The sequence below is a fragment of the Ictalurus punctatus genome, chromosome 16 (genome assembly GCF_001660625.3).
Source record: "Ictalurus punctatus breed USDA103 chromosome 16, Coco_2.0, whole genome shotgun sequence".
NCBI lineage: Eukaryota > Metazoa > Chordata > Actinopteri > Siluriformes > Ictaluridae > Ictalurus > Ictalurus punctatus.
In genome coordinates this window covers 1445648-1457713 of record NC_030431.2, presented here as the reverse complement: position 1 = coordinate 1457713, position 12066 = coordinate 1445648, and the positions used below count along the sequence as shown (strand labels likewise).

The 12066-nt window shown below is 43.9% G+C and overlaps 2 protein-coding genes across 5 annotated transcripts in view; one reads left to right on the top strand and one right to left on the bottom strand.

Moving 5' to 3' along the window:
- Nucleotides 1-664, top strand: part of LOC108276964 (WD repeat-containing protein 70) — a 36678-nt gene extending 36014 nt beyond the window's left edge. For all 4 annotated transcript variants that reach the window (XM_017489162.2, XM_017489159.3, XM_017489158.3 and 1 more), the window contains one exon: nt 324-664. In XM_017489162.2, coding sequence (XP_017344651.1) covers nt 324-368 — 45 coding nt within the window. In that variant the 3' untranslated portion in view covers nt 369-664. The remainder of the gene's footprint in view (nt 1-323) is intronic.
- A 4561-nt stretch (nt 665-5225) lies between these two features.
- gdnfa (glial cell derived neurotrophic factor a) lies at nt 5226-11517 on the bottom strand. The gene is made up of 3 exons (XM_017488353.3): nt 10914-11517; nt 9362-9583; nt 5226-6343 (listed from the first exon to the last, which is right to left on the bottom strand). The coding sequence occupies exons 1-3, from the start codon at nt 11050-11052 to the stop codon at nt 5817-5819; spliced, it is 888 nt and encodes a 295-aa protein (XP_017343842.2). The 5' UTR covers nt 11053-11517; the 3' UTR covers nt 5226-5816.
- Nucleotides 11518-12066: the final 549 nt, after the last annotated feature.

The window sequence follows — 12066 nt, the reverse complement described above, 5'->3', positions numbered from 1 at the left end:
TTTTTTTTTTTTCTCTCCTCTCTTCTCGGTCTCATTTGCTCCTGCTCTGTCCCTCCTAGCCTTCATTCTTAATCTGTCTCTCCGGGGACCTCATTCAGACTCTTGTTTCTCAGCCTCGGCAGGCCAGGAGTAACAGTAGCTCGAGCAGATTTTCAGCACGCGGCCTCTATTCCGGCACGATTCGTCACCGTTAATCAAAGCACCTACTTTGTTTAGTTTTTGTCCCTCGTAACTCTGCTAATAAAAGCAAAACGCTTTGCCAGATGTGGACGTGCAGCTGTCATCGCTACATGTCTAATTCTTGACGCTCCTCTCTCGTGCAGGACTCAGCCGAACCCCTTGTTTGCGGAGGAAGAGTCGGAGGATGAAGAAGCCGACAAGGAGCCAGAGTGGAAGAAACGCAAGATCTGAAATGAGCGTGTGTGTGAAGGAGAGAGAGAAATTGAGAGAGAGACGGCGTCGGCATCATGCGGTGCTCACGTGTCTACTGATTTTCATATCGGGCAGACGTGCACGTACTGAATGTACAGAATGTCGGTGTGGATACTTTGGGGTCTGTTTTTGTTTTGTTTTTTGTACTAGAGTTCCACGTTGTATTTTTGTGTCATGTTACAAAATAAACACGCAGCGTGTGTGGTCAGTGCACGCGGTTCTATTGGGAAAAGTGTGGCCTCATACAACCCCCACCCCCACCCCCAAACTCCAGTTCAGAATCCTTCACCATTTTTGGTTAAGCACAGTCCAGCTCTTTCCAAATGATGCGTGACTGTCCATTCATTTCTCTAATAACGGAACGCGGCGTTCTCTCTTTCTTTTCCTCGCGCTCCGAACACGCTCCGCGTTTTTAATGACGGGACGGCGAGCTCGGAGGTTTGTGCCGGGGCGACTCCCGGCCCGTACACAAACAGGAGACCGCTGTGTCACAGCAGATTCCAATCCGCTGAATCTCAAGAGCTCCGATCCATCTTTCTGTCCCTGAACCCCCCCCCCCCCCCCCCCCCCCCCGCGCTTCAGATTTGGACTTTTCCATCAAATCTTAGGCAGTCTTAGTCAGTCTAGAGGTGTTTGGTTAGCTCCTGGTGACTCACCGTGTTCGGTAAATATTTATTTTGAAATCATTTTTAGCTACTTTTCTTTTCCAGCTCGTCGGAAGCTACTTGTGCGGAGAGAAATTTATTTATTTATTTATTTACTTGCTTATTTGCTGGCTGAGAAACAAAATAATGTCAGACGTCGATTCTTTTAAAAGCTGCGATTCAAAATCCGACGTCTGAAGTTTGACCCCCGAGTGATCGAAACGTACCCGTCTACACACACTTCAAACTATACGTGTTTATTTATTTATTTATTTATTTATTTAGCTTATAACGGCATGGTGGTGTTATGTGAAATTATGGCAGTGCAATTCTGATCATCTCGCTTGGCCCCGGTGTTGTTCCTATAAATACTTCATCTCTAATGCTCTAATGTTCCTCTGTGCCTACTTTTAGGCCTGTTGCATAATAGAGACCCGATAATAAGTGATGGATGGGGTGGGAGGGGCTTGTTGGATGCACGGATTGCATATTTCTGCTCGTTACCACTCTGAGGAATTTACCCTCTGGCTAACCTAGCAGAACTTCAGAGGGGATTTTTATTTTCATTTAAGACGTATGACATTGCCGTACTATCAGTTTCAAAGTCTGTTTGTTTTTTTTGACCCACCAACTCACCCGAGCACTTTCTTGAGAGCAGTACATCGATAAACCCTCTCCGCTCCTTCTTCTAGCTTCTGTTCGATTCATAATACTGAATAAACCTTTCAATTATCCCGATTTGTCCGGCGTCGAATCGCGTGACCAGAGCGTGTACTAACCGCAGAAACCCTCAAGAGCAGATCCCAGAACTACAAGGAGAAAGAGTTCACTCATGAGCGTGTAGAAGAAGCAGCCCTGCGGCCCAATCCGTCAGCGCCTATTCTGAGTGCTGATGTCAGCAGCTGTCCGGTCCACTCCAGTATCCGTTTCTATCCGTGGAATGTCGGAATGCCTCACTGGGTGATGTCACGGCATAACCATGCCCACTGGGCTCACCACGCCACTTTAGTTTTGGCCTGAAGGGTGTGTTGCGGGTTTGGCAGGCCTTCCAGGAGCTCTATATATCAATGGGAGCCTGTCATCGGATTTGACCGCCTCCTACTTTTCGCGCCGAGGCTCAAATGGCAGGCCGTAGTATTTCTCCGACCCGCTACACCGGAGCCTCGGCTTCTAGCGATCATTCCGAATGGGATGTTTTCTCGTGTCGCTAGACTTCGTGGAATTCACAGATGTTTCCTCTTCTTGTTCAGTCACAAAATATTAAAACAAGATTTGTATTTATTTATTTATTTATTTATTTTCCCCGCTCCTGTTGCCTCGTTCTTGCTACAACGGCATTCCTTGGACTGGCTGTTCACGCGGATTGCTCTAAAGCTTGCATCGACTTGTTCTTGTCTTCAATTCGCCACGCGGGTGAAACGTGCGGTTCTGAAGTAGGACGCGTCCCTGAGTCGCTCCGTTTCAGACAAAGACGAAACGTTCCTTTTAAACGGTCGCCGTCGTCTGAAAATTCTCTCCAGAGCTCCCTAGTTGGCTTACGGACCGGAAAATCGTGCGTTTCGCTAACAGTTTGCGAAATCGAAACTTTTTTTTTTTTTTTTTTCGTTTGTACCGGGAAGTTGAAGAGGAAATCGAAAGGTCATGATTGGTTAAGAGGAACGTTGTTCCTGAAACAGTGAAAAGACCCACTTGGAGAAATCGGGTTCGCTACCTGGTCAGCGATTTTCCCGCGGATCGATGCTAATTAAGCGACGCTTTTTAAAAACTGGACCACTTGTTTGTAAACCAAGCCATTGTGTAATCAGATTATAACAGCACCAACGCTAGCACCATGTCTGTGGAAAAGCGCCAATGGAGGCCAGCTGTAAGCTCGAGGAGACTCGTTCGGTGCACCGTTTAAGCTCCGCGCCGGAGCACGTCTTTTTACTCCGAGCCAAATCCTCTCAGCTTGGTGGAAACAGTTCCTCCGAGTGCCCAGATTTACTGCGTGTCTTTACAACCCATGAGTGTTTACTGTACAATCCTGGGCCCGTGTTTAGGAATGTAGAACAGATTTCTTCTTCCTGATCTGTCCGAACGGCCCCGATTCGCTCCGCAGCTCCAAACCCACCGCCGGGACCGCACCGAGACCCTTCCTTTCGTCTTCTCCGCACGGTCCTGACTGCGTTTACATTCGTCCCGTCCTAGAAATGACCATAAATCATCTGCGAGCATGATCTCAGTGATTTCTTCCAACATTTAAGTGATAGAAACAAGTTTTATTCTGTAAAAAGTTATAAAATGAATATTGTACAAAAATAAAGTCTGTAGAGAGCTTTGGTTTACTAACACAAAACAAGTAAGACAAATTGTTGTTTGTTTGTTTGTTTTTTTTTTCTTTTTCTTCACAGGACTGACAATACACTGCGTTGTGGAATTGTTACAGTCAGCTTTCCTCATATTCTTACTGGAAATGGTTTTCACCTCATCGTTTAACAGTTAATTTGCATGTATACACTTTTTTTTTTTTTTTTTTTTTTTTTTTTTTTCTTTCTTTTTCAGAGTTTGTAAAAAGCTTCCACAAACATAGTCACGACAATAGGATGTTCGACGGTTGAACAAAGCGTCGTACACCAGGGCAGAGGACTACGGGACACGACGTAGACACGGGTGTGTGTTCGAGGATGGAGCCGCAGGGCTGAGCTATTTTAAACGCGCCGCACCGCTCGACCTCATCCGAAAACGCTTCACGTATAATCTATCCGATCGAGATCGAGCGGTTAAACGGAGGCGACGTGTGATTTGAGGAGGAGCGCGTGCTGAATAGGACGTCCGAATTGTACGTGTTTTTCGAGCGCCGTGTGTGCCGCGAGACCTGGTTTTGCTCTGCGATCCATGGAAACGTCGTGCCGTTCCCACGGGAGCTTTCCGTGTGGCAGTGAGCTACAGTATCGTGGACAAAATCAGCCTTCTCATCCCATGACTTGCATACACATCCCCAGCTGTTTCTAGTAGTGGGTGTGACTCTTTCATGAAAGCCCTGTTTCAGTGTTTGTGTCTAAGTTAGGATCTGGACTTTGTACTAGGCATGTCGTGGGATCCAGAGTGGCTCAACTTTTCTTCGAATGAGGTTTGTTTCTGTTTACCTGAGAAATCCAGACGAAAAAGAAGACAAATAAATCTTGGTTTGAAACGCTACGGGGACTTGCTAGATGCTATTTAAATTGTTGTGGAACGTTTAGAGCACATAAGAAGAAAAAAAAAACCTACTGCAAGATTTGGCGAGGCAGTTTGTGAGGGAACCTCAAGGACCACCACCATCACATCAACACCTTCCTGTCTCACGGGACGTGGATTTTAACTTTCGACTAGGAAGGATGTTTTCTATTTGTGATGATGCGTCTCCATGGGGCACAGCATAGTTGTGCTAGAAACCTTCGCTGTAGTGACTTTATTATGGTTGAAAATAAACACTGGGCAAGGTCTGTATTTTCTCTAGCAAACAGATAATTGCTTGAGAGAGCAGTTGGAGGACTGATGTTAACGTTTTTCCCCCCAAACTGCTCTGATTGAGTAAACACGATACTGGTCTACCACAGACCTAGCATTTTTTTTCTCTCCCCCCCTCCCAATGGTGCCAGATATAGCGAGGTGTTAGACGTGTCTGTCTTTCAAACTAAGATGTCAGCTTGTCTGTGGTTATGGGTTTTTTGTTGTTGTTGTTGTTGTTGTTGTTGTTGTTTCGAAGCATAATTGGTCCACTTGCCTTTAAGTTATTTCAGTTTTCTTTCCCTAAACTGTACAGTATCTCTGAACCAATAAAGCGAGTCGAGAGATTAATGCACTAATGTTCTAAAATGAGTAAGTGATTGTTTTCCAGCCCGGGTAAACGGTGATCCTAGATTATCGCATCATCTGCTTTTTCTTAAAAACACACGCTCCACTTTGGCACCATCCAAGGTGAAGACGGGGGGGGGGGGGGGGGGGGGGGTAGGAAGCTTCACAAATAAATAAGGAAACACACTCTAATACAATGGATTGCAATAAATAACAATAAGTTAATTAAATTTCAATAAATACATTTTTTCCATATAGACCATATATATATATATATATATATATATATATATATATATATATATATATATATATATATATATATAACTTTCTGAATGTTAAACATTTTTGTGATGAGTCTGTTCCGGTTGATGCGGGGTGAGTCTGGGTTGTGAGATGGACGCTCTGACTAGTCCGCATAGGCGTATTCAGCTATTTCTTCACAAGGACTTTGTGTATAAAGATCCACAATTCTGTGCTGTCCACAGCCTCCTTCATGCAGACACCCGTCGCACCCATCTCTCGCACTTCCCCTCAGCCGAAGTTATAGTTTGTGTATACCCAGACTGTCGGGTCGACTTGCTGATTGAGTATGTTATTGTTGCCATTTAGACAGCATTTACATTTCAATCCCTGCTTAGAATACTCTGACATGGTTTTGTAACAGTGAATACTGAGGTGTTGCTCCTGCCGCTGAAGTACTTTTCCTGAAGTTTTTGTGGTGGTGGTTGTTTTTTTTTTTTTTTGTTTTACATGAAATCTTACTCCTTCGTTTCTAACGTGCAGAATAAACAACGACGCACTCGAGACCTGCACTTTTCCCTCCGAGAAGCAGCATTTGTCTCTGCACTGGCTTTAAGCCCTGTGGGGTGCGAGACTTCTGTATTTTGTCCAAGTGTCTTTTCGCTTGCCCGAGCGCACAAATCAGACACAGGCGCACTTCTTGGCGGAATGCTTCTTGAGAGTGTGGTACTCCAAGCTGTCATCCAAGAACGAGAGGTCGTCGTCGAATGCTATGGGTCGACAGCAGGTCTGGGAAGGTGACTCTTTGCCCAGCTTCTTATTTTGGGTGAGGTTGTTCAGGATCTTGTCGTAGTTGGTCTCCGAATCGTAACAGGGACCACTGCAGTACCTAAATATCAACTCCTCTTTGGTCCGGTAACCTAACCCCAGGTCCGTCACGTTGAGGTGGATCTCTTTAAGAAGGCACCCGCGCCCTTGACCTTTGATCAGTTCATCCCGATTCCCTTTACCGCCTCGTCCTCGACCTCTCTTCTTTTCTCCTCGTCCTCTCGCTCCTCTCTCTGTGTTTGCTGCTCCTCTACGCCTCCCGTTTTCTTTCCCCCTGCCCTCAGAGTCCATCTCAGGAGACCGCCGCAGTCTGCCAATGGTCGCTGCAATGAAGTCCATTACGTCATCAAACTGGTCTGGGTGTAGTCCATTGATGTCATCTTTTAACAGATAAAACAAGAGAAATCATTGTAAGTCATGCCCTGGACTTGGGTGTGTTTATACAGTGTCTACAACGGTGCAATGTGATAAGCAGTTCCTCATTTTACTGATCGTCTTTTCTATATTCTGTTCTCCTCAAATATATGGAAAATGCATTTGGGTTATGACATTGAGGTACAGCAGAATACATCTGTTCAAGCACAAACTCAAAACATATGCACTGTCCTGCACTTGAACAGAGAGGAGAAAAATGTAGCATCCTTTGATCTACATGTAATACACAATGATTTCATTATAGAAGGAACTCCGTGAAGTTCCCTCTCTCACATGCCTGCCAAACAGACTGCATCATGGCATCTGGAAAAGCTCTCCTGAGACTATAATAGGTATTTTTGAAGCTAATTTTATTATGATTCAACAAGTAATGAAATCAAAAGAAATCGACAGCCCTTTAAATTCCAGTCAGGTAAGAGTCAGGTAAGAGTCAGGTAAGTCGAGGTAAGGAAGGTTTTATTGGAAACAGGCAGGTCAGGGTACGGAAGGGTTCACTGGAGACAGGTAGGTCAAGGTAAGGAAGAGTTTACTAGAGCCAGGTAAGTCAAGTTATGTTGGAGAAGGGTTTACTGGAGTCAGGTAAGTCGGGCTAGGAAGAGTTTACTGGGGCCACGTAAGTCAAGTTAAGTTGGGCATGTGTTTACTGGAGCCAGGTAGGTCAAGGTAAGGAAGCGTTTAATGGAGCCAGGTAGGTCAAGGTAAGGAAGAATTTACTAGAGCCAGGTAAGTCAAGTTATGTTGGAGAAGGGTTTACTGGGGCCAGATAGGTCAAGGTAAGGAAGGGCTTACTGGAGCCAGGTAAGTCAAGATAAGAAAGGGTTTACTAGACTCAGGTAGGTCAAGATAAGAAAGGGTTTACTAGACTCAGGTAGGTCAAGGTAAGGAAGGGTTTACTGGGGCCAGATAGGTCAAGGTAAGGAAGGGCTTACTGGAGCCAGATAGGTCAAGGTAAGGAAGGGTTTACTGGAGCCAGGTAAGTCAAGATAAGGAAGGGTTTACTGGACTCAGGTAGGTCAAGGTAAGGAAGGGTTTACTGGACTCAGGTAGGTCAAGGTAAGGAAGGGTTTACTGGACTCAGGTAGGTCAAGGTAAGGAAGGGTTTACTGGACTCAGGTAGGTCAAGGTAAGGAAGGGTTTACTGGAGCCAGATAGGTCAAGGTAAGGAAGGGTTTACTGGACTCAGGTAGGTCAAGGTAAGGAAGGGTTTACTGGAGCCAGATAGGTCAAGGTAAGGAAGGGTTTACTGGAGCCAGGTAAGTCAAGATAAGGAAGGGTTTACTGGACTCGGGTAGGTCAAGGTAAGGAAGGGTTTACTGGACTCGGGTAGGTCAAGGTAAGGAAGGGTTTACTGGACTCGGGTAGGTCAAGGTAAGGAAGGGTTTACTGGAGCCAGATAGGTCAAGGTAAGGAAGGGTTTACTCGAGCAGGGTAAGTCAAGGTATTGAAGTAAAGATTTACAGTTGCATGCTGTGTGGTAGGTGTGATAAGACTTGTAATTTTCGATGTGCTGGGATTATCCTTTTACTTTTCTTCTTTATGTAGTGAGGAGACTGGCTTTGCCCACAGACAGGTGGAGCTGTCTGAATTTCATTAACTGTCACCTGTAGATCCTGCAGCCAGGAGTGTTATACAATCCATGTTAATGCCTGGCTGACTGGCCCTGTACAACAGTATCAGGTGTAATCATGAACGCTGTTTGTATACACACTGCCCTTTGACAAAAAGGACTGTCTTTCGTTGGCCAGGATGACAGGGCTACGATGCCCAGGGAAATGCAAAAGCCGAGCTGTTTACAACTGCCGTTCTCGAGTCGCACACTAATTCTGAGGCACTGTAACATGGTCGGCTGTGCATCAAACCACTGAATTGATTTAGTTAACCTACTTTAGCAAGAAATTTGGTTTCGATGTATTGGCATATGGTGAAATCCAAACAGGATAACCAGACATTTCATAATGGCATTTAAACGGACACGGATCCTGACTCGGATGCCGTTGTGCGTCACTAAACACTGGAACGGCACTAACAGGTGCTGGTCTTAAGATAAGAGGTGGAGCGCTTAGCAAGACATGTCTCGCTTTCCATACCTTATCTAGAAAATTTGCAGGTTTACTACTGTGTAAAGACAAGCCGGTGTCATCTTGAGTTAAACAAATGGAGATGCCTCCCACGCAACTGTCGAAATGGACATAAACACAATGAAAGTACTGTAGAGTCTGTTGCCTAAAACGTCCGACGTCTACAAAACCTTTCCCCACGGATGCACGTTTATCTAGATTCTCAGCAGTACTGTGGTTATGGACATGGGTATTTTATAGTAAACACATTCTCATTTACTGAACAAAGCACTAATGAGGACCAAGCATTCAAAGAAGGAATGTCTTTCTGGCTGTTACTGTGTCTCCTGACCTCTCCCGTTGTCTTCGGAAAGTCATTATCGTGTCGCGGAAAGTCAGATACTAATTAAACCGTCTCTGACCATTGTGTACAGAGCAGGGCTTCACAGAATGCTGGAAAATACGATTACATACCTCTACTGAGAGAAATCTTTTCTAAGTGGTTTCTGCTAAATAGTTGCTAACCATAGTGGTTTACAAGCTCTTGTTTCCCTGCAACCACATTTGGACAGCTGTCTGTTGGCAGTTGTGTGATTGTGGGACAATTTTGCATGATCATCTGTGGCACAACAAGAATGGCTTAATATAATTTTTGCTTGGGAAAATAAACTGTTTGACAAACACGTACTGACGGAACAATCCGATCCAGTGCTGGAACAAGATATCAAATGGATCTCTGTATTATTTATTAAATTTCGTTTTGCCCAGCTGATAAACAAAGGACTGTTTCACGATAATACATAAGTACATTTGTCATCACATTAAGCACGATTCAGTGTGTTTTTGATTGGGGGAAGAGAAAAAAAAGAAAAAAAAAAGCAGAGCTCTTTTAGGGCATTGACTTACATTGTTCTTCCATAGAGGCTTGTGTCAAACTGGCTGTGTCGAGACGGGCGTTTATGACTGGGTCCAGGACGAGCAGCTCACTGCGACGCTCTGCTCGAGGTGCTCTCTTGGAAGGCTGCAGCTTGTTGAAGAGAGGGCGAGCGGATACGGAGCTCAGGAGCAACAAACACGTAGCTAGAACGTCCCATAACTTCATTTTAGACTCAGTTCCTATGGAAGGAGCTGCAACGAAACAGAGATAGTTCTGAAGGTGATACAGTTGCTTACCTGCACGAATGCACACGCTTCAGTAAGGAATTCTTTCCATTCTTCTTCTGATGCTAAAGCAACCAATAAGTACCGTTTAAATTGTAATTGTACATTTCTGCACCCTGGGGTTGGGGAACAGTAACCACGATATTCTGGAGCATGTTTTGAACCATGTGTTTAGCAATGTTTAAAAAAAAAAGAAACGGGACAGAAGGGAAAACGCTAAGATACTATAACACAAATATTATTTTGGAGTTTTCCCTTCTGTCCCGTTGCTTTTTTAAAAAAATATTTATTTATTTTATTTTATTTTATTATAAAAACATTGCTTCAAACATTGCTAAATACATGCGTCAAAACACGTTCCAGAATCTTCGCACTAAATCGAATTAGTGAGTGAGTGAGTGAGTGAGTGAGTGAGTTCATGGCCCAAATCCCAAACATTCTTAAAAATGTTATGGGATTTAAAGCATCTTCGTTCCAGATGCATTATTTATAAACTTCTCAGATAAACACAGTACAGTTTCTGCACAATTTCAGTTCATGCTAAACAGATTTATTTTATTTATTTATTTTTTATTCTTTTTTTTTTTCTTTTTTTTCTTGGTCAATATTTCCAGAGGAGAAAATGCTCTGTGGCAAAGCAACTCCTGTTCCGTATTTACGGTCCCAGCCTTCAGCAGGAGCACACTTCATACAGCTTTATAGAGACTGATCTATTGATATATAACCATGATATTGATGATGCAATGCTTTGTCGATAAATGAATGACCGGATTGTGCTGGGTATAAATGTGTAGAGTTTTGGGGGAAAGCACTCGTGTGACAGTTTTAGGTTATTTCTTTAGTGTGCAAGAGAAATATCAGATGAAAAAATATATATATTTTCAAGTATGAGATTGGATTGCATTTATTTATATATATATATATATATATTATAGGCCAATCATTTGAAGATATTACACTGAGAATCAGACTTATGTGAGAAGTTAAATGCACATAGGGTTGAACAGGATGCATAACAAAAGCCTGGGCTTGCACGTGAGGTTATGACCCAAAGTCCCAGCAGGGACTGGGGATGTTTTCAAATGTAGAGAAGCATGCAGCGCTGGTGCCACGAACGCAAATAACACCGCACAACTTTTGCACTCAAAACACCACCAACACCTCCACCACCACCCCCACCGCGCGCGTCATGCACGAGCCTGGTGATCTGGGTTTCTGTGCATTCATCTAAACTAAGCTCTAAAATCGGATCCATATATTTATCGTAATTGTTTCCATTATAGCTGTTCGGACTCACCCTTAAATTGGGCCCATGCAGACCTGCAGTGCACATATAAACGCAGTTCCAGATGGTTCGGGTGGCATCGAAGGACCCAAAATGCTTTAAAGGGAGTGTATCCGTGAGGGGTCCCCCCAAAAATATTGCCGTTCCTCATCCATTCACGCAGAGTATCCAAGTGAAGTCGGTCGTGTTTGTGTGTTTCTGTCTCTACAGAGAAGCCTCGTCTGTGCGCACGGAGTCGCGCGATAACCGGATGCTGCTGAGCTCCGTGCCGGTAATCTGAGTGAAATCCACCATCACCGAGTTCCAAAAGCCAAATGAAGACATCAGGGCTCTCCGAGCTGGCGTCGGATCTGTCTGCTGTTTACTTCTGAGCGCCGCACGTCTTTCCGCCGACGCAGCGAAACGGGCATCCTGCGCTCAGGCTCACAAACACACAGAGTACATTCCCTCGTGTGAACTTGAGACGCACAACCTCAGCGCGTTTCATTTCTTCCGTCGCACTTCTGTCGAGATAATGTCCCGCGTTAATCAGATCCGGCCGCGTCTCTCGATCTCTCCGATGCGCCTTTACGCGTGAAGCTGTGCCACTGATCTCACGCGCTTTAAATAGATTCATGGCTCTGACGTGTCTGTAAGTCCGGCCTCCCGGCGCCTAGAGCAGCGCGATATCTTGTTCGTGCATCGATATCGCGATTTTTAATAATAATAATAATAATAATAATAATAATAATAATAACGCTGTAATATCCAAAAATGAATAAACCTTCACGCTCAGAAATCGTGGTCCCAAGCTGTACTCTTCCCTTGTTTGTGGACTGGAACCATCAAGGTGCAAGGTTTGTTCCTCTAATACACCTTTGTACCTTTAATTAGACTTTACAGTAAAGGCAAGGCAAATTTATTTCCAAAGCACTTTCCAAACACCAGATTTGACATTAATAATTAAACCTTAAAAGGTAATTAAAGGTACACAACAATGTCTTGCAATGTCTCAGGTAAAAGATGAACACCAGTTTTTTTAAATCTGTTTTCATAGATAGAAAAAAAAAAAAAAAAAAAAAGGAACAATGCTGTATTTTGGTCTTAAAGCCTTCTGCCAAGATCTCAACCAAAGGAATCATTTATTTATATATATATATATATATATATATATATATATATATAT